The 23,524-nt window shown below is 37.5% G+C and overlaps 1 protein-coding gene and 1 long non-coding RNA gene across 10 annotated transcripts in view; one reads left to right on the forward strand and one right to left on the reverse strand.

Annotated features, from left to right (window-relative positions):
* Positions 1-23,524, forward strand: part of LOC309386057 — a 90,868-nt gene that overhangs the window by 26,956 nt on the left and 40,388 nt on the right. The window lies entirely within an intron of this gene.
* TMEM232 (transmembrane protein 232) overlaps positions 1-23,524 on the reverse strand; it is a 231,039-nt gene that overhangs the window by 18,950 nt on the left and 188,565 nt on the right. For all 8 annotated transcript variants that reach the window (XM_081941005.1, XM_081941006.1, XM_081941007.1 and 5 more), the window contains one exon: positions 17,003-17,244. In XM_081941005.1, the coding sequence (XP_081797131.1) occupies positions 17,003-17,244 (242 nt within the window). The remainder of the gene's footprint in view (positions 1-17,002; positions 17,245-23,524) is intronic.

Below are 23,524 nucleotides of genomic sequence, written 5' to 3' on the forward strand. Positions count from 1 at the left end.
AACTTGGCGACTTTAAGTCCTGTGGACTTAGCTGGCTGGGGGATTCTGGGAGTTGAAGTCCACGGGACTTAAAGTCGCCAAGTTTGAGAAACACTGGTCTACATGAAACAGTGAAGCTAAAAGGCTTTGTTGTTTTTACTTTTTAATGGGATTAATCCCCAAACTTGGTGAAGAACCAAGGGAGCTAAGATGGAAACAGGCCTAATTAAAGTGTAAAGAGTATGATTCCCTGAAAGTTAACTTGAAAGAGACCCTCTCAAAAAGGAAACATATATATACACATTGAACCACTGTTAAAATTTAAATATTTGCACCTGTCTGCAATAGAAATATGATTCATATACATATCCATAAAATCTTTGCCACTATTTTGTTCCACTAGTTTTAGTATACAGTAAGAATATATACGGTACATGAAATATAAATGGAACTGATTTCCCAACTAGTTAAATATTATCCTTCTGGTGCTTGTAATAAAATAAACGGCAGAATTGTTTCTCAGTACAAACTATGTGTGCACATAAAGACTTAATATAAGTTCAATTTCTCGCATATCCAGCTACAGCTGGAAGAGTGTACAATTATAAAATCGTCTTGGATTATTCTGTTCCTACACTGAGATAATGGATGCAGAAGGCCCGTATAGAAGATGTGAATGTAAAAATATCATCATTCATAGTTTCCCAAGGCAAAAGATAATACACAATAACAGATAGAAATGACAAGGCTTGGATAGAAAACTAGCTTTTAGTAATCTGTAGGATAAAGTTAAGATTTGTTTGATAGATGGATTACTAGGTAGTTATTTATAAAAAGAAGAATAATGGGATAAAAATATTTTGAAAAAATAATGATTGCCTATTCTGACAATGAGGTTATGCTTAGCACTGTAAGTAAAATACAGAGTGTCAAGCACCTCAACAACTATCTTTGGAATGGCCTGAATCCAAAGAATTACATGACTTCGGTTCCTGAACTGCCATCCTCCATGCCATCTGGCAAGTTCTGAAACTGCCAAAGGCAATTGCTTTTAAAATTGCCAAGAGGAATTAAAATATGCCTGCCATTCAAGGGAAGGAAAAACCAAATATCAGCTTAAGTATGCTGTTGGAAATGCTGGCTTTCAACAACTGTATCTGAATATAATATTTCTTATTTGTACAGAAGATTTAAAGCAGGGATCCCCAACCTTTCCAGCTGCAGACCACCAGTGGTGATGAGGAGAGGGGATGGTTTCATGCGTACCCTTGCCCATCCCTTGGTCCGGTTTCCCTCTCCCACCGCCACTGCCCCCAGTCCACAGATCAAGAAAGGCTGGGGACCACTATTCTAAATCATCTGCATGAATAAGAAATATTATGTTGAAATAGTTGTTGAAATTCAAAGAGTCCTTTAAATATGCCCAAGTATGCCTGGCTTTAGACGAGAAGTTGGGGAACCCTAATTTAGAGAAGAGGATATTGATTGGAGATACCGAAAGTATACATGGAGGTGATTTGTCAGGCTTTCTGTTCAGGTTGTTATACATCATGATATGGTGTTGGATTCCCAGGGAGGAGGGGCTGCAAAACAGAGGGAAAAGAGATAGCAAAACTTACATAGTTTGGTTGGGGGAAAGAGTTAAGAAGGTTTCTCTGTAGCAATTTTTCAGAGTATATCTATAATGATGCAAATAGTTACTTTAAACTGGCAACATTTCTGTCTATAGGTAAAGAACAATTTTAAAAAGTCTTCAGAAGTAATTCCACGTGTCTGTCTTGGTTCTTAGGACCTGACACATGATAGGTTTTGAACTCCTTATTTTCCCTTAAAACTTGCCTCCTTTGTTAAGAGTTCCATACAGTACTCTAACTAGTTCCAGCTCTATTCCCACCAATGAAGTTCTGCAGAAGCAGGATTGCTACATGTTGTTTTGGCAGGACATCTTTGCTATAATCAACATGGAGAGATGTGGATTGCTCCAACGAACAACATGAACAATGTAGTGGCAACCTTCACAATGAATTCTAATCATGAGGGGGAAGAACAGTATTCACATTTGAATAGTGTAGTATTTGTGTGCTCAATTCATAAAGGGCTTACTTTGTAGCGATAATTTGGTTTTGAAAAACGTGCAGAATGAGGGCATTATTATATTTTTGACAATTAGTAATGCCATATGCTGACTATGATAGAACAGAATAAAATTCAATCTGCAGATTAACTTGTCTAAACAATATTCAGATAGGCTACAGGTTAAATTAATGACAATAGTGCTTTTGTCATTCCACTTCAATAGTTTTAATCTTAGACACATAATTTGATTCCTATTTTATCTAGTCTGCCTCATTTGAAAATGTATTTGTAACGTTTATCCACTCTATAAAGCCATTCACAGAATTAATGTTATGATCTTAGCATATGATTAAAGATTGTTCCTTTCCGATAAAAAATGCTTGTTCTTAATTTTTTTTTTTAATTGCATATACTAACCACATGCAGTGATTAGTTATCCTGGTTAGTTATTCTCACCAAAAAAAATCCTTAATATGATTTTGGAAATCATGTACATGGTGTTAAATCCTATTCCTGCAATGGTTTCTTACTCACAATTCACTCCATTTAACATTGGTTTTATTGATGTTTTGGCATCTAGCATAAATGCATTTATTTACCTATGCATTTATGAGTAATAGTTGGTGCTGAAACAAACACATTGTGACTTGTTGGCAGTTTACTTACTCATTTCTATATAGAGAGCTCAATATATATCTAAATGCTTCATAACTGAAGCAGAATATTTTAAAAAGTGGTTAATTAATATTGTTACCCTAACAAAAGAAACCCACCATTAATAGAACTATAAAATGACCAACTGAAAAAAATACCTGCTTAGCCTAACAGGTAGAGAAGGGCCTCGAGGGCTCTTCCACATTCTAGCAAGTGCATGAAACAGCCAGAGTACCTTCCTTTTGCACCTAAATCTCTATAGAGAAGGAGGGAGCATATCAGAACTGGTATCCAACCAAAACCGAGTTCCTGTGCAGTTAATAAAGACGTGGGATACACTCCTGGGGCTATAAATAGGTTTAAAAAGAGCTCCTTAAAGAATATATATATATATTTGGAGTCGTGAGGCCAACCATACTGTTGTTACGTATTGCACAGTCTGATGTCAGTGTATTTTCTGTTAAGGGAAGTTGCACTTGCAGAAAAGTTTGCACCTCCAGTTTAGAAATGGCCAGAGCATGAACAACTATAGAGAGGTTAGCTTCAAGTTGATCATTTGTTCTCTTTGCTGATTGTTTCATAGTATTTTATGTGTGTCTCGGACTATATTATAACATAGAAAGTGACAACAGAAAACAAATGCTGCCTCTGTAAAGCTAAAGAAAGAAAACAGTGGACCATCTAGTTATCTGCCAAGAAGATCACACAGACTTACTATAAACAACAGCATGAAAAAATAGCAACAATGGTACATTGGAAGATCTGCAAGAAATATCATTTTCCTGTTAGCAAGAACTGGTGTGAAGATAAAATAGGCAAAAGTTTATAGAAAATGAAGATGCTGGAGTATTCGAGGACTTTAGAATGCAACACACGAGCACCTGCCAAGTAACACAAGACTTAAGAACTGTCAATAAGAAAATTTAAAAAAGGTCTGGGTGTTAGATGTTGCAGAACTTGGAAACAGCAGAATGGGAGACAAAAGAACTGGAGAAAATCACGGACTAGAAAGACCAGCAAATAAAAGTAGAATGACTGTGGAAAAACAAAGCAAAGATAGTACCAATAGTAATAGGCACCTTGATTGCAATCCCAACATATCTGGAGCACATGTGAACATCATCAGAATTAACAAAATCATGATCAGTCAATTGCAAAAGGTAGATTCACTTGGAACAGCTTACATTCCTTTAATACTACGACAAAATAACATTCACTCATCCCAGATTTTTAGGAAGGATTCAACATGTGAATAAAAATGTAAAAAACAGCCTAAACATCTGGATGACAGTGTTCCAAACCATAATAATAATGATAATTAGAAATGTTACCATACAACCTTAATATATCAGCACAATACATATGCAGTAAAACCTCAATGTATCAGACTCCTGTTTAGTGGATATTGGACTCTGTTTCTTTCTAGACGTCCCTCCACTCCTGCCAAATATTTTTCATAGTTTGGTTTTAAAACCATAGGTTGTAATCTGTTCCAGTTAATGGTCCCTATGGATTTAAGATTAAAGCTCCGGTATAAGGATTAGTACAATATCTAATCCTCTCTTGTCAAGAGACAGTCATGAAGTTATAGTATAGGAACTTAGAAAACTGTTTTCCACCAAGTCGGTGTTGGTTGCTTCTAGTTTAGTATTGTCAACAGTTCCCCGAATTTTCAGACAATTTTTTTTCTTATAATACAATACAATACAATACAATAGTAGAGTTGGAAGGGACCTTGGAGGTCTTCTAGTCCAACCCCCTGCCTAGGCAGGAAACCCTATACCGTTTCAGACAAATGGCTATCCAACATCTTCTTAAAGACTTCCAGTGTTGGGGCATTCACAACTTCTGGAGGCAAGCTGTTCCACTGATTAATTGTTCTAACTGTCAGGAAATTTTTCCTCAGTTCTAAGTTGCTTCTGTCCTTGATTAGTTTCCACCCATTGCTTCTTGTTCTACCCTCAGGTGCCTTGGAAAATAGTTTGACTCCCTCTTCTTTGTGGCAACCCCTGAGATATTGGAACACTGCTATCATGTCTCCCCTAGTCCTTCTTTCTCATAAGCTAAGCATACCCAGTTCCTGCAACCGTTCTTCATATGTTTTAGTCTCCAGTCCCCTAATCATCTTTGTTGCTCTTCTCTGCACTCTTTCTAGAGTCTCCACATCTTTTTTACATCGTGGCGACCAGAACTGAATGCAGTATTCCAAGTGTGGCCTCACCAAGGCATTATAAAGCGGCATCAACACTTCACGTGATCTTGATTCTATCCCTCTGTTGATGCAGCCTAGGACTGTGTTGGCTTTTTGGCAGCTGCTGCACACTGCTGGCTCATATTTAAATGGTTGTCCACTTGGACTCCAAGATCCCTTTCATAGTTACTACTACTGAGCAAGGTACCACCTATACCAGGGGTGGCGAACAAGTTCGACAAAAAGAGCCAAAATTTTAAACTGTGAGAGTCAGAGAGCCACACCACGCAGTGACCTGCCAAAACAGACCCGGAAGCAATGTTCCCTCTAATTTTTTTTCGATGTGAGCAGAAAAGTATAGTGTTTGAGCGGCACATTTTCATGCCTGAGCACCCGAATTTTTTTCACAGATGTCACCTAAGACAACAACGAAATCAGTATTATTTGAAACTCAAAGTTATGTTTCTTCAAGGTACCCGCTTAATTCAAAGTGTTATATAATATCAGTATCACTTAACAACGCTCCTGCTTAGCAACCAAAATGTTGGCTCAGAAACTCTGGCATTTGAAGCACGCAACTCTTAAAGCTGTCAAGTTACAAGACCCTTGCACCCCTAACCCTTTAGGGAAAAAAACCCCCAGGGGTCTTCAAACCTGACAGCTTTAACATTTGTGGACTTCAACTCCCAGAATTCCTCCTCCAGTCATGTTGCAGCGACGTCATCTGCGTGGATCTGCTCCATCTTTGCTTTCTTCATTGTGGGCAGGGCTTCTGCTGAAGATGCCGACGAGTACGAGTTGCCACCAGAATAACTGCTGCTACCTCCTCCTCCTCCTCCTCCAACAGAATCACCAGATTTGCTCCTGAGCTCAGCGCTGGGTTACCTCTGCCCCCTCCCCCTCCTCCGTGCTTTTGAGGAGCCATGAGGCTTTTTTTCCCCTGCTCCCCCCCCCCCGCCTTCCTACTGGCTCCTGCAGCCTCATGGCTCCTCAAAAGCACGGTGGAGGAGGAGGGGGGGCAGGGGTAACCCAGCACTGACTGAGCTCAGCTGCTCCGAGCGGAGGGGAGGCGCCGCTGCCACGCGCGGAGATGCCGGCTGGAGCTTTGGCGGCTTCATCTCAGCCGCAGCGCCGGGCGGCAAATCCGGCAGTGCTGCCTGTTAGAGGAGGATGAGGAGGAGGTAGCAGCAGTTCTTCCAGTGACGGTGGGGGCTTTGGGGCTTCACAACTAGCCTCAGTCGCCCGTGCTCCTCAAAGGAAGTCTGGGGAAGTCCTTTGCAGGCGGCCCGTTCTAGCTGCCTGCAAAGGACCTCCCCAGCTTCCGAAAGGGAACGCGCGATCCGAGCCACAGTATACTAAATAATGATAAGAGGCAAAGAGCCTCATTTATTTTGGCCGGGAGCCGCATGCGGCTCGCGAGCCGCGTGTTCGCCACCCCTGACCTATACTGTACCTGTGCATTCCATTTTTGTTGCCTAAATGTAGAACCTTACTCTTTTCACCATTGAATTTCATTTTATTAGATAGTGCCCAATGTTCAAGTTTGTCAAGATCCTTCTGTATCTTAAGCCTATCTTCTGGAGTGTTGGCTATTCCTGCCAGCTTGGTGTCATCTGCAAATTTGATGAGTTCCCCATTTATTCCCGCATTGATGAAGATGTTGAAGAGTACTGGGCCTAAAACAGAGCCTTGGGGTACTCCACTGCATACTTCCCTCCATGTAGATGCAGTTCCATTGAGGACTACACGTTGAGTGCAGTTGGTCAGCCAGTTACGAATCCATCTGGTGGTGATGCTGTCTAACCCACATTCTTCTACTTTATCTAGTATAACTCAGTCACAGTCTTCCCTAACCTTGCAAAGACAAAATATGTGCTAAGCTTAATAGATACCTTTTTTTTCCAAAATCAGTTTAGCTATATTGGAGACTTCAAGTTACAGTGGACAACTATGCTTATGTGAGAAGATAATTTGGATGTTAACTCATTTTGTGAAAGGGTATGCTTTTCTTACAGAAGAGGGGAAAATATTAATAGAATCTTTCTTCATTATATTACAAAGATTTCTATCCCTGATTCACCTGTTACACATATTCCCTTAATCAATGCAGCATGGCTGTTTGGTTTCACACTGCTAGTTAAAGTTAAATTGCTATATATTTCCTCTTATTAAAATTCCTGTGATTGGCATCTTTTTTATGTGGTCCAGAAAACACCTAAGTGGTAGAAATTTTTAGATCACATAAAAACTTAGCTTCACTGAACATAATGATGCTTCTTTTTAAATAGACATAAAGACATTATATCAGTGTTTCTCAAACTTAGCAAGTTCAGGATTGGGGACTTCAATTCCCAGAATTCCCCAGCAAGCATGGAATTGGAATCCACATATCTTAAAAATTGCTTAGGTTGAGAAACATGTTTCATTGTTAAAAAGTTCAAGATGCTAAAGTGAACACGATAGCTGCTACCTCTTGCCCCAGAAAACTCTATCCAACAATTACGATTTTTCGGGAGACTCTTTTTCCCCAAAAAAATAGTATCAGTGAAGAAATATATAATTACAAAAGTAAGGAGTTTCTCACCCGGCTGATTCTCAGTAGAGATACTAAAGTCCATTGCAATTGGGCAGCTAATAAATTCAAATAAATACTCCTTTACTTCCATGAAATATAGGTAGTCCCCGACTTATCACCACAATTGACCCCAAAATTTCTGTCATTAAGTGAGACATTGGTTAAACCAAACAGCCATTTTAGCCCCATTTTATAAGCTTTCTTGCCATAGTTGTTAAGTGAATCATTGCAGTTGATAAATTGGTAATCTGGATGATAAGTAAATCTGGCTTCCCATTGACTTTGCTTGTCAGAAGGTCACAAAAAGGGATCACAGGACCTTGGGACACAACAAAGGTCATAAATATGAACCAGTTGCCAAGCATCTGAATTTTGATCCCTTGATCATGAGGATGCTACAACAGTTGCAACTGTGAAAAAAAATCAGTGTTTTTGTTGTAACTTTGTAACAGTTTTGTTGTAACAGTTGTAACTGTGAAAAACTTTTTTCAGTGTTTTTTGTTGTAACTTTGAATGGTCACCAAATGAACTGTTGTAAGACGAGAACTACCTGTAATGCTTTTCACACTATGGTCTTTCATTTCGATTTCTAAATGACTGGTTTGTTTACCACATTTATTTGCATTATTTTCACACCATTTGCTTGTTTATACTGAAATGTATCACATTAAGTACTCTGTCCTCGTATCTCTTACGAAGGAAGAAAGATAATAAATATTAAACTTGCTAAACTAAAGTAAGCTAAAACAATTTCATTTAAGCTACAATTGCTGTCCGGTTTAGAACTCACTAGACCGCTTTTTATCCACTGTGCATTATGGCCTTATCTCTGTGTGTGATTTGTTTTTGTTTTTTGTTTTTTGTTTGGTTTTGCATATTTATTTCTCTCTGCTATTGTGGACGGCTTGCTTCCTCACTTAGTAAAAACACAGGGGAGTCTGTTAAACATTTTTATCTGTGCTTTCTCATCTGCAAACATCAACTAAGACACAAAAGAAACTGACAAGCTCCAGTTACTGCTCTTTGGTCAAAAGTTAAGTGGGTAAGGACAATTCTCTTTATCTATGATGGATGTTAAACAATTACTAATCTTAAATTGCAGGAACACAGCTGGAAAGGGACATGTAGGCTGCTCAGGAAGATAAATGAATATGACAGTTTATTAAATATACATGGTTAGTGTTTGATACTGCTGTGCTGTTTTAGAAGGAAGCACTGGATTAATATTACTTAGAGGCAAGTCATAGAGTACCAAAGTGCAGGAGGAAATTTATAGTATGCAGAGAATTTCAGGTATAAATGGATAATGCTGACAGGATCCTGCAACATTTTGAAATGATGTTCCACATTACAGAGAATATGACTATCTCATCTTTTTTTAAAAAAAAAACAACAACTAAGCTTTGTAATACAAATGAGAGAATATAGTTTCGGAATGGATTCAGCTAAAAACCTTGAACATTTAAACTGCAATACTTTTCTTGCTCACAAAAAATATGGATATGATTGCACTTGTTTATGCAGTTATAGGCCGTTATCGAGCTCATATTTAATTGTAAGCAAAAGTAGTTTAAGTGTAAAGGTAAACAAGGTTGCAATCTTATATTGATTCCTGAAGTCAGCAATACTTATTTTTAGTAGAAATATCTTAGTGTCTAATATAGTGTCTGACTTACAGAAGATAACAGTAGTAAAGCCACTAAATTTAATAAAAGTCATCAAGAAAAGCAATAGTTGCTTTAGGAAATAAAAGAAAGCAATGGCCACATCCAGAAGGCTGTTATGTAATATTGCAAAGCTGTTGCTTATAATGAGGTCAGAGTCCCGTCAGGATATATGGATTTGCAAACAATCCTCTGAATTAATCAAGGCCCATATAGGAAAAGCCTAAGCATCAACACCACAGAGTCCAAAGGGGGCAAATGAAGAAAGCACAACCCCAGTATTGCAATACAAACTTCGCCTTATTTTTTATGTCTGTCATTGATGTCACACACATCTCCTAAAGGGTTGGGGAGTGCATCATGATGGCACAATGCTGAATGATCATGCAGGTTTCTGTGATTCAGATCGTGTAATGGCTTAACGTGGAGCCCAATTTTTGGAAGTGCCTTCATCAAACTTAATGAATGGTAAGAGTTATAAAAATGCAAGCTTTAGGTGTTGTTTTAATAAAAGTGATGATACAGCTGAAAAACAATGAACACTCTGACCAAAAAAAAATCCCAAAGGTTAATGATAATTATTATCAATTTGATCAATATAATTTAATGTTATATTCCTAATGCTATTGTTTTTCTCTAAGAGACAGTTCAGCTCCATTTTCAGTTATCTAAGTATTTCAAACAAACTGTCCACTGAAACAAACTCTCTAGCAGGCATTCATATAGAAGTAGTCTTGTACTTAATTGGATGACAACTGAGTCCAAAATTTCTATTGCTATGTGAAACATTTGTTAAGTGAGTTTCGCCCCATTTTACAACCTTTCTTGCCACAGTTGTCAACTGAATACTGCAGTTAATAACACAGTTGTTAAGTGAATCTTTCTTCCCCATTGACTTTGCTTGTCAGAAGGCCACAAAAAGTGATCACATAACCCCCGGGACACTGCAACTGTCATAAATACATGCCAGTTGCCAAGCGCCCAAATTTCCATCACCTGTCCATGGGGATGCTGCAAGGGAGTACTGTTTACTCAGACACAATTTGGCGATTCTCTTCGTTTCTTATGTGGCAATTGTGCAAATTCTTGAATAGCGGCATCCCGCTCAAGCTTTCTCATGCCCTGGTCCAGGGGTGTCCAAACTTGGCAACTTTAAGATTTGTGGACTTCAACTCCCAGAATTCCCTAGCCGGCTCTGCTGGCTGGGGAATTCTGGGAGTTGAAGTCCACAAGTCTTAAAGTTGCCAAGTTTGGACACCCCTGCCCTAGTCATTTCCTTATGGACTACTGTAATGCACTTTATATGGAACTGCACTACGGACTGCCCAGAAATTTCAACTGATCCAAAATTTGACACTGTAGGTAGTTCTGGGCGTATCACTTGCTTACAAACAAGCAAGATGTCTAAAGACTAGATTAATCAGTTTTGATATACACTGTTATCAATCTCACTTAGTCATTTCACTTTGGTTTTAAAAGTGAGGAGAGCACATTGCTTCATGAATCAACTTCAGAGCCTTACTTCATTCCAAAACTTCTTCAAAGCTAAGCATTCCTTTGAAGCTCTCCACAGCCTTAGTTAATATGTCTGTCACTTCATTGAGTGCCAAAGACCACGAAATGCATCAATTTTTGCTCCTTTCAATATTCTCAAGTATGACTTTTATAATTTGAAATAAAATGTCAAGTGCACGCCACCTTGATCAGTATTGGAATATTGATGTCAGATTTTCATTTACAATTAGTCATCACCTTACAATCATTCACTTAAGAACCATTTGAAGTGACAATGGAAGGTGCGGGGGACTGATTTACGACCAGTCATTGCACTTACAACTGCTGTAACAATTCCAAAATCATAAGGTCAAAAGTCAGGCACTTGGCAAAGAGCATATATTTATGTGGGCTGCAGCATTCCGGGATCATGCGATTACCATTTGCAACCCTCCCAACTGGTTTCGTGCAAGCAAAGTCAATGGGGAAAGCTGGATTTGCTTAACAGTCATATGATTCACTTAACAACTGCAGTGATTTGCTTAAGCATGACAAAAAGGATCATAACTTTGGGAATGACTTACTTAACTATTTTGCTTCCCAAAGGAAATTCTGGTCCCAATTGTTCTCATAAATCAGGGGAACCTGTATTGTAAATAAGTAGCAATCTCCTGTCTTCTCCTGAGCTTCCCTATATATAGTTTATTTATTTGCAAAATTTTCATAACTTCTATTTGGCATGGACGCATGATTATGTCAGAAAGGGAACATAGGTCCAGCATATAACATATAAATCAAAAATCCCTTGAAGATTCTTTAAAGGATTAGCTAAAATAAGCTTTTAAAAGGGGTGAAGTTCCACACACATGGCTGAGAAAATGAAAATATTTGTATGCATCCCATTTACTCATATACCGCTATTAATATTATTTATTTGACTTCAGAAGATGAAATCTATTTTATGCTTAACTTTCTCTTCTTCCCCCTTCTCTTCTCTCCTGTTATTCTTTCTTAGTCTATCAGATATTTTCCAAAAAAACAGTACCAACTATCAAGAGTATTTATAGTTATGAGAACATTTTTTGTAAAAATAAAAATGGTTTTCAGGTCATATTCCACTATTCTGCCTGATGTTAACTCATCATTCATTTTTCATTCAATTCTTTCAGAAGCCAAAGGCCATAATGCAACAACAAATGCAAAATGTGTAATTTCAGAGGTGGCATTATAAATACTTGACAGCCTAATATGCAGTCCTAGGTTCCAATTCTGCTTCTGCCATGATGTGATTACACTAGTTATCATCCCTCAGTTTCAATTCTACCCCTTGGAATATTAAAACAATAATAATGACATATATTTAGCAAGTTGTTTCAAAATGTATTTGCATGATAAACACTAGTTCACTAAAGGCTCGCAAGATGCAGCATGAAGTTTAATTCTTATAGTTTTCAACCTATGTGACAGAATGGACAACCTGAAGACCATGAGGAACATGAAACTCCCCCCACCAATCCTCAAGGAAAGTGGATTTTAATAGAAAAGCAGGTTTTGCAGAGCATCACCATAGGATCTTTTAAAGCCATAGATTTCTCCAATGAGTCATTATCTGAAGAATGTTTGTAAAGGGGGGGGGGATGCTGAAATAAGGACTAATTAGATAATTAATGTTCTTTATTTTCCTTTAGGAATTGCAATGATTAAAAATCTTAAAGGGATCTATGAGCTATGCCTGCATATTTCATTAGTATTTAGAAAGAGATTTGTTAAAGTCTTCAAAACATTGTATATTCAGTCCATGCCTACCAAGTACTGAAGAATACTTTTCACACAATTATGTTGAATGGAAAGAAAGCAGGACTATTAATTTTTTTTAAATTAAAGTCTCATATTTTCTATGAATTTTCAGATAAAGTTGTGCAGCAATTTTTTTAATTGGTTTTTTTCTGCCGAGAAAAGGGACCTTTACTTAGGAATGGGGGACTTGTTTGACTAATGAAACTTAGTAGATTCCAATGGAACCAAACTTCTTTGAATCTTAAGACCAACTATTAGATTCCTTTCAAGTTGTTAGTTAGTGGTACTGATGTTCTTGTTCTGCAGAACACAGTTTGAGAAACAGTGCTATGAAACATAAGGCAACCTTCCCATTTTCCATCCCCTCTTCTGTGTATTACTCCATGCATACATTTTATGGATTTATTGAATCAAACAGGATGTTTTATAAGGATGGACACTGTTTAATCTGATCTTCTAAAATAGGATTTCCTGTGTAGAACAAAGGCAATTCGGCAAGGAAATCCACAGGGAACATTTTTACAGTCTGCACAGGGTGGGGGCGGGGGGGGGAGAGATTTTTTTTTTCAAGAACTATGCAAAAGAACTAGGAAGTTTCTGGTTGAGTTTTTGGATTTCAGGGGGCATTATTGTATTTTGGATTAATTACAGCTTGCTGTGTCTGCTCCTACTTTGCAATAATGCTTGCTATGTTTCCTAAGTGTAATTAAAGAAATCTCTTCTCAATTACCCTCGATCCAAATAAAACCAATATTGTAGTGTTCTTCAGGAACTCCAAGCCAAATTACATGGGATGGTGAGTCATGCTGTACTTTACTACCAGTGTTGTTATTGTTCCAAAAAAATGCAGTTCCGGAGGCAGAAAATCTGAAACAAAATATTTTTATATCTTCATTCTTAGGGGGGAAAAAAACCATAGCTGGATATTGTTCTGTTTTTAAATAGCGGAATGAACGATTTAATAACAAAAGTTCTCTCTACAAGCAAACTTACTCGCATATAGAATCACTGTCCCAAATAAAGCTCATTACAGATAGTCCACAAATTACAATCATTTCTTAACAACTGGCTGGAGTTTCAACATTGCTGAACAAAGGGATTGATGACCGGTCCTTGAAGCTGCAACCATTGCAGTGCCACAATGCCTTTGCGCACATTACATCCTCCTTCCCCCTTCATTCATTTGTACTCCACACCCTTTTTCCCTGACTTCCCAGTATTCACATATAGGTGCGCACACACCAATGCCCTTCTTCCAGGGGTTTATGTGTCCTCATGCACCCCATGTTCTCTTTCCCTGGCCTTCCTAAGCTTATTCCACAGCACAGCACCCCTCTCACCTAACCCATATAAAGCCTGCACTGGACATCTGCAATCGCCTCAGAGTCAGGCTCCAATAGGCAGGTGGATCAGGTCCCACTAGGTCCTGTGCCTGGTGATATAACAGTGACTAAATCCAATACTGATATCCTCTCAGACCCCTCCCGAGATGGTACTAATCTTTCTTTGGCCAACATGGGTGCCAAGAAACAGAGCAAACTTCCTAGCCTGGGAATCCTGCATCCTGGCAAAGTGCCATGCAAAGAAACACATGATGCTGACTTCAAGCAAGCCCGGATCCTTATTTTTGGAAACCACTGGGCAACAAATCCTCTCCTTTGCATGTTAAGGAGTGAGAGAATATAAACTGCAAAGCCTGCCTCCCACAATAGAAGCAACATTGACATCTTGATTTGGGAATTCTGTTCTTGACTTCTGCTTCATGTTGAAGTTGAAGTGTTCCTGACCAAGTCTCTAGCTCAACCCTTGGTACCTTCAAGCTCTTGTGAAGCACTTGATTACAGAATGTCTACTTGGATTATACCTTCTCCTTACCCGCTAGTAAATTGTTGTGCACAGGTGCATGCTTTTTCTTCCTTCCACTCCTCTTCAGTTGCCTTCCCTCTACAATCATTTTTCCTGACAAGCCTTCCTGATGTTCTTACAAGCCTTGCTGCAAACATATTGCTCCCAAAATGCTCCTCTCTCCCATGCCCAGGACCACTGAAAGCTTCACCTCCAAGCGTCTGTACCACGCCTGCAATTTGCTTGCCAATTGCATTAATGTTTTTCCCATTTGCTAAAGCCAGGACATGAAATCCTTCCTACCCCTTCTGCAGCACCCCTGCTCCTTAACTGGAACTCCCTCCACTTCCTGCTTGATAACTCATGTGACTTGGGTTAAAACAGCAATCAGACTTTCCATCGCTAACCAATGTGATCATGTGACATCATGCTTTATGACCTCATCACTTTACAATGGTAATCCCAACTTTAATCCCAGTCCCATATGCAGTCATAACTCAAGGACTACCTGTATAGAATGAGAACTGAGTTGCTTTACCACCAACAAAATTTATACATGAGACCATTTTGATTATAGTATAGTGTTACCTAATCAACATTTGGACACCATCAGTATCATTTAATTGTTTTGATTTTTATTCACATGATGAGGTACTTAATTGCAAGCAAAATTTAGAATACTTTCATATTCTATGAAAGTCTTTCATATTGTCCTGTAACAAGTGGTTTTAATTTCAAAGATATGTCAGACTTTTTGCAAAAAATCTAGTGATGTTCTTATTATAGGATTATCAATTTAATCAGAGATGAACAAATATTTGTGTCCCCTAATGATGAATCACAGACATCCAGATTGTCTCCTAAGCTGTTACCAAAATTCTTAGCATAGTCACTGCCAAAATCATGTAACAAACTCTCTTTACATCACTTTCTATTGTGTATTGAATCATGTTTTTGCGGCTCTGACAAGTTTTTGCATTCCTCTGTGGTCATCATCAGATATTTAATATGATGTTAACACACCCTTCTCAGGTCAAATGCAAAAGTAATCCACCTTAAAGATGGCATGCTCCATCTATGGGTAGGTAACCCATACTCATTTATTTTATTTATTTATTTATTAATCCAATTTATATGCCGCACCCTCTCCACCAAGGGACTCGGGGCGGCGTACAATTTATTATACAACAAATAAATAACATTACTAAGCTACTTCCTTAATCTATTTTATGGTTTCTAAAGACATCAGAATTTCTATCATTCAGAACTAAAGATAGGACCTCTCATATTCAAGCAAGACATTTTTTAGCAAGAGTATACCAAGTCAACTATAGGAACAAAAATCACAGAATGATACAGCTCCAAATTTCACCTCTGTCCCCTTTAGTCTTCACTGGTCATCATTTTATATTTTACATTTTGCATGTATACTTTATATTTTTTATTGATATTTTTTTCTTTTTTAATTATTTTTTACACTGTCTGTTGCCAAGAGTTGGGTGATCTTATAAATCTCAAAAATAAATAAATAAATGCCATATTGATCCATCAACTGCTGTCCTTACTTTCATAAAATACAGCCCCGGCTGCCAAATAGTTTGCTTTGATTGCTAAATTAAGGAGAGTCAATAAGCTTGACTAAAAAGGATAAACAGGACTATATCCTTCAAGGGCCTCAATTTGAATGTCAATACTTAACGCGGTGGCTCGGTGGCTAAAATGCTGAGTTTGTCAATCAGATAGGTTGGCAGTTCAGCGGTTCTAATCCCTAGCGCCATGTAATGGAGTGAGCTCCCATTACTTGTCCCAGGTTCTGCCAACCTAGCAGTTCGAAAGCATGTAAAAATGCAAGTAGAAAAACAGGAACCATTTTTGGTGGGAAGGTAACAGCGTTCCATGCACATTGGGGGTTTAGTCATGCTGGCCAAATAACCATGGAGATGTCTTTGGATAGCGCTGGCTCTTCGGCTTTGAAACAGAGATAAGCACCGCCTCCTAGAGTCAGGAATGACTTGCACATATGTGCGAGGGGAACCTTTACCTTTTTACTTTACTTAATGAAAGGTAAAGGAGAAGAAAAAAAGATGAGCATGAAGGATGCATGTGAACAAATTAGTTAGGATAATCAAAAAATTAAATGCAAGTCTTCCAAGAAAGAATGTGTTCTGAACTACAAGAATGTTCTCAGAGGATGTTCCTGGGATAGTCAGGAAGAATAAATAAACTCATTAACATAATCATCCTGAGATGAAAATATACATTTTAATCCTAGGATTAAAATACTGTACATAGTGTATTTGAATTTCTTTTACAGATATGGTCAGAATTAGGCCATGAATATATTATTAATATACTGTACCTCGTTTATTTTTCTTGGATTATCATTACCTTTTCTCAAACTCTTATTTAAATGAATTCTCAATTTTTTAAAAAATTAGATATTGCCATGTCAGATGCTTTCTTTATTCAAAGTCTTGATTTTAAATTTAGTAATCATGCAGAAAGGTGAAACAAGAGTCACACAGAGAGAGGAATCCTTAATTTAAAGCAGACAAATATCTTCTTCATCCAAAATTCTGATCCATACCAATTAGTTAATTTCCAGATATTTCTTCCAAAACCCTTATCAGTCATGAGGATGATGAAAATGAGAATCATTAAAAGGATATCAAAACACATTTAATACTTCTATAGAAACAATCAGTAACTGGTCCAGGAAATTCATACCTTAAAGACAAGCGTTTGGTTTTCTTCTCTGTAATCACTCGCTCCAATTTTTGATGTGGCAATAATACTGGTTTCCGTTCAGGCAGATGAGACAAAGGGATATTAGGACCGATGGGTGGCAGGAAGTGATGGCACAGGGCAGTAGTGACTCTCCAACCAATGCATTGGAATGACAAGAGATAGGTAGAATTTGATGGATCTTTTAATGAAAAGGAAGTGTTTATTTGACCTTTGGCTTCAACCTAGAGGGAAAAAAACATACTATTTATTGCCCAAAGCAAGAAAATGACTGGGCAAGTCTAACACCAATGGTGTCAGCGTTCCAAGTAACACCCCTAACAAAAGAAGACTCCAAGGCTTGAGTTTCCTCAAAGTTCCATTTTATTAGAGATGACATATTGGCACATCTGGAAACCCGAATCTGAAAGTTTCCAGGTTTTCCCCATCCAAAAGAAAGTTCAAGTCCCTGCCCAGCACCCACATGTCCATCACATGATCCAATCAAGCACCATCCAAATCTGAAAATGCCTCCCAGTTACATCATCACAGCTGCAGGGCAAGGTGTCCTTGACTCTTTGAGAAAAGAATATTATTTTAACTATATATCACCCATACTCTATATAATCCTCCCTCCCATTTTCCCACAGTAGGAAATGTGGCAGGCCTGAAGGCCCAATGTGAAAGATGGCTTCCGGGTCTGACAAAAGGGGATTTGAATTTTTTTAAAATCCCTTTGAGTTATTGTTGACTCCTGTCAACTGCCTGCAATTTTCTTGGTAAGATTTCAAAAGTGGCTTACTAATTCCTTCTTCCTAAGGCTAAGAGAGGGAGAGTGGCCGAAGATCACCCAGATCAGGGGTCTCCAGCCTTGGCAACTTTAAGACTTGTAGACTTCAACTTCCAGAGCGAATCTGGCTGAGGAATTCTGGTTGCCAAGGTTGGAGACCCCTGACCAGAGGTGGGTTTCTGCTGGTTAGTGCGCAGGAGTGAACCAATAGTAAAATAAATTGAAACCCACCACTGCCCCTGACCCAGATGACTAAAGCAGGACCAGAGCTAATGGTCTCACAATTTCTACCTGATGCCTTCACCACTATACCAAACAGGCTTTCCCAAAGGAGACATAATTTTACTCTACCGATGATGCTCTATTCAGGAAGGATGCAAAAGATGTCATGTAGAAGGTGATAAGTATAATTTCTCATTTCTGTTCTTTGAAGCCCAAGCAGATTTAGCTTAATTTGAAATGCTAATGTTGATATATTTTATAAACATATAGAAATATTAAAAGATTTAGCAACAATTCAGCAACTTTCCAATAATATTTCCAAAATGACCTATTTTGAGATATTTTGTCGATGTTGTAATTCATATTTCTCATCCTATATGCTGCTGGCAGCCCATATTTTAGGATTTGGCTATGCTTCTATGTTTATTGATAAATTTTATTTATTCTTTTTGTTTCTGCTCTGATTACTACCAAGGCAGTTAACAAAACAAAAATATATAGAATATAAAAAGTTAATAACATAAAATTCACATCAAAATAGCCACTAAATTAACCACTGCGCAGCAAATCTTATTTGTTACTGTGGCAAATTATTTTTATGCTGAGTGGTCAGTTTTAGTCTTCCATTAAACTCTCTATTGGGATTCATTTCAATCTGCAATACATTTTTTCCTATGGAGTTTGCACTTCAGTCATGTTTGGGGAGTCCAGGAGAAAGGAGATTCATGTGTTGTCTGGGAATTAGGGAAGGGGATTGTCTTCGAAGATGGAGCAGACTCCCTCCCAGCCGGTGCCAGCCTGGTTTCAAGGCCATCGTGCCCCAAGAGTGAATTGTTATCTGCCTAGCACTTCAGAGCTCTCAAAACAACTTTGTGGCATCGCCTTGGCTGCTGGTGGACCGATCAGGGGGATTGGGTTTGGGGATGAAATAATTGCTTTGTACTTTGCACAGGCTTTTTCAGATTTTGCCTGACATTACTGTAACCACATTCTCTCAGTAAAAGTTATTTTGATTCAACCCAATTGAGTCAACAGTCTTGTTTTTCTGAGGGATCAGCTCCTTATAAAGGTTGTAACTGTGAAAAATGGTAATAATTACTTCATGTCTAGATTCATAGTAGTAATCTGGACATATTATTTCTAAATAAAATCCATAGAGATTTAATTATTTAATTTACTTATTTACTATCATACACTATTTATTTCTTGTACTGTTTACTTATTATTTACTTATTTACTATTGTATATTATTGACTTATTTATCTTATACCTTATTTTAAAATAACATCCTTTTACTTTTTGGGCAAAGCCCTCTTAGGTTGCAATAGCTAAACCTTTTAACTTCAAAGTATGTGCAGCGTTTTAACCAGCTCCATTGTTATTCTTATAAGAGAATGGATCTTTCTTCCAAGTCGAGATTAAAATGCTAGAAATAACTGATGACTATACTAATACATTAAAAACCCTTTATGAGTAAGATAGGCTTCATTTTAAATCTTTTAGCCCTTATAAATACACAGGTAGAATAGGAAATGCTTTTAAAAAAACTTAAAACATCTTTAAATATAAAATATCTCTCTTTGGGTATAACATGCTTATTATTATGCTGTCACGTTATGCTACTATTCCAGATTTCAATACTTTCCAAATATAGTAGGATTAGTTTGGGATGGGTAGATTAGCAATAGCAAGATAATCAACTCAACAAATCTTGCACAAGAGAAATATTCAGCATTAATCAGCGACTGTACTTTCCGGAATCCACATTCTCTTAGAACCAGATAATCCTATTTGATTTGTCTTCTATTTACTCTTTGTAGTAGAACACTTAAAATCACTTCAGGTTTGCTAATACAAAAACTGACTCTTTTACCTTTCTTTTGTTTTCTTCCCAAATTTTGTGAGATTAGCCTAAGAATAGAAAGAAGCTGGACATAATTCTTGGTACTTACTTGTACTTCCAAATTGGATATTCAACAATAGTTTCTTTCTTTCTTTATTTCCAGAAACTCTGAGAAGGTCTGAAATCTACATCATGTTCTATTTAAAGCCAAAAACCTTACTCTATCAACTATAACTTAAGTCCCAGGTACATTCCTGTTCTCTTTTTTCAGATTTTCAGACTGCATTCATATATGTTGCACAGCTATCATAAAATATATATCATTGACAGAGCTTTTACCAGATGACATTTGACACAATATTTTACAAGAAAACAAGTGATGGGACATCACTTACTATAAAAGTAGGGAAATCAGTCCTTAGTGGCTAATTCATATTTCTGTTCTTCAGAATAAGAAATAAAGAATAAGTAAAATCATATTTTATAGAGTAACTCTTGTCTTATTGAACAGTTTATGGTGTGATGAATGTCCAGTTGTTCCTCATTTATTACTTTGAATCCAGCTGTCTTCCCTGCTGCAGGCACAAACAATGTTCTATCACTAAGGAAAATATGACTATATTCAACATGATTTCTGTGACTGGAAATTTAAGTTATGATTCCTCTGAATTTAGGCTCTATGTTTTAGGGGGAGAAATTATAGATTTAGAGAAATTAACTTGGCAGAACAGGGAAGACAATTCTCCCACCATCAACTCTAGATGACTCCATTTCCCCAGAAGGCTCAATGTATGATAAATCAGTCATGCTGTTACATCTTTCAAATCATTAAAGAGTCAGAATTTCTTCCACACTACAAGTGAAAATATCTGGGACAACACCCATGTGAAAGAGTTCTCTCAGAAAGAGAAAAATGCACTTCATTTAACTCTTTTGTTATGGTTCTTCACATTTTAACTTAGACAGCCAAGGCCTTCGAATAGCCACTCTAGAGAATGGCATATGGCATTCTAACATTAGAGATAATGAAGCTTATAGCCACAAATAAGGCTCCAAACAATGAGAGCATGGCATCATTTCTGCACATAGAAAATAGATAGAATTATCATGACAATGGAAAATTCACAGATGGTGTTCTAGAGAAGTAGGCAAAAACATGGCAACTAGAGACATTCCTTATGGAAAGAAACCAGGCCAGAATGCTTCTGCTGTCTACTATGTGGCCAAAATAAACTCCACTGTAGCATGGGGTGACCCCCAAGAGTGAATCCAAGGATGAAAAAGGCATACAGTACTATCGGCATCAAAGCTGTGACTGAGGGAAGCAGCATCTGCCATTGTGTATTATTCTATAATGATAGGATTTCTTGAACAGTCACTCTCAAATTATGGGAAAAATCACTTGGGGGGGAAAAAAACCTTGAGATGAGCTCATTTTTCACCAGTCTTCACTATAGCTTTTGTTCTTTTGTGCTCAATTCAGCAGTGACCACACCAAGAGAGAAAGAGAGAGAGAATGAGAAATAGGCAGGGGAATAAAAGTAAAAGGATTTACTTAAAAAGGAGTCTGCCTCTAATAACCAGAAAGAGAAGGTCAAAAAAGAACAGTCACTGATAAGAAGTGAAAGATCTTTTTTGAGGGGGGAAAACACTTTCTGTCAGTGTTTTTGGATATTGTGAGGCAGGTGGCAGAAAGCACTTAGACATGATTCTTCTTCAGAGTACCACCAAACGCTTTAGGACTGCTCACAAAAGCCAAGTTCTTATTCCAAGTTTCCCAGGAATCATTACTAACTCAAACGACTGTGGTTAAGTTCAAAATACATAGTAATGTTCCTTGCTTTCCCTCACCCACCCAAAATATGTTCAAAAAGCAGCAAGTGACAATGCTAACTACCCTACCTAAGACCCTAACTTGTTTTTCTTATTCAAAAGTCAGTTCCACTTTGAAGACATTGAAGGTTGAAATTTGAAGACATTGAAATTGAAGTTGAAATAGATAGGGAACGACATTGACTTGAAGACATTAGAAATTAGAGCAAAGGGGTCAATCTGAAAAACTCAAACCATTTTTACAGACCCTAAAATCCACTGAAATTACATTAATAAAATTTAATGACAAATCACCAAAAAAATCAAGGTATAATTTTCTGACACCTTAAAGAAGAAAACAAATATTAACGTTAAACATCATAAAGAATAGTGCACGGGTAAAAGAGAATACAGACATCTTTTGATACCCCACCCCACACAATACATTAGTTTTCCCAGGTCTGTACACTTTAGCATTTGCCTATCCACTACAGCAGTGTTTCACAAAGTATGGTCCAAAAATCACTGGGGTTTCCCAAGACCCCCTCAGGAGTTCATTGAAAAATAACTGTGCGTTAAAATCCTATCAAGCAATCTTGAGAAGTGGTAGTGAAAGAAAATGTGTCAATTTTTATTTTTAATAGGTTAAATAATGATAAATGTAACCCATACAAACAAAATGTTTTTGGACATCCTCCATAATTTTTAAAAATAGGTAGAGGTCCTAAGGGTTAATAAATAAGATTTGCTGCACTGTGGCATTCAGCATCCTCATTTTTAAAAATAAAGTTAAAATCTCCTTCCAGTCAAGCTCAATTCTTGCTGATTGCTGAGAAAATAACATTTTTTTCAGAAAATCAATATTTTGAGCTTCTCCACCTAATTGTGGTATTTATCTTAATTAAGTTAAGTTATCTTAGTCCATGAGTTGCATAGGCCATCCACAAAAAATTAGGTCTGCTCCTAGGTTAGAGAGAGCCAGCTCAATGTATCAGTCCACCATCAATTTCTGGGAGGGAAGTCAGACCAATTCTATTTAAAATTGCAGTCTCCTATTGACAATCCCACCATAAATTACTTTAGTCATTCCACTTCATATATAGCATGGTATCTCCTCTCAGTTTAGAACCAAAACGTGAAAATTTAACATTTGCTAAATTTGTGAATAAAACATTAAAAAGAGATTTCTGACATTTTATTTTTTTATGTCAGATATCAAATTGGTCTTTCCTAGGATGAAGCATAGTACAGAATACTATCAATAAATACATATAATAAATGCTATTATTTGGATCTAAATAATCTGTAGCAGAGCTTTTCAGAATTTATCTATTTTAGCACCCTATTTTTTTCCTGGTGTCCATAGGTCAGCTTTGTGAACTACCTCAAATTAGTAGTTCATACAGTACCAACAAGTGTCAAATATTGCTGTGTATTTCCCCTCAAAAGTTTAAAATATCCTGCAGTTTGCTGCAGCATCTGGAGTTTGGAAACTATGGATCTATAGGACAAAGTATGGGTGATCGTAGCAATTATAGTGGAATACAGAGGAAGAAGAATAGCATGAATAGCCCTTATATAATGTTTTCCATCTGGAGTTTGGAAACTATGGATCTATAGGACAAAGTATGGGTGATCGTAGCAATTATAGTGGAATACAGAGGAAGAAGAATAGCATGAATAGCCCTTATATAATGTTTTCCAGAGTTTTATAAGCTAGCTTAAGAACGAAAACCAGCATCTTCAAGAAACAGGGGACATTATAAAAAGCCAAAAAAGGCTTAAATATCTAGCAGAGGGGTGTCAAACTCAAGGCCTGCAGGCCGGATCTGGCCCGGAGAGTGCTTAGATCTGGCCC

Source organism: Natrix helvetica (genome assembly GCF_964273705.1).
Source record: "Natrix helvetica genome assembly, chromosome: 2".
NCBI lineage: Eukaryota > Metazoa > Chordata > Lepidosauria > Squamata > Natricidae > Natrix > Natrix helvetica.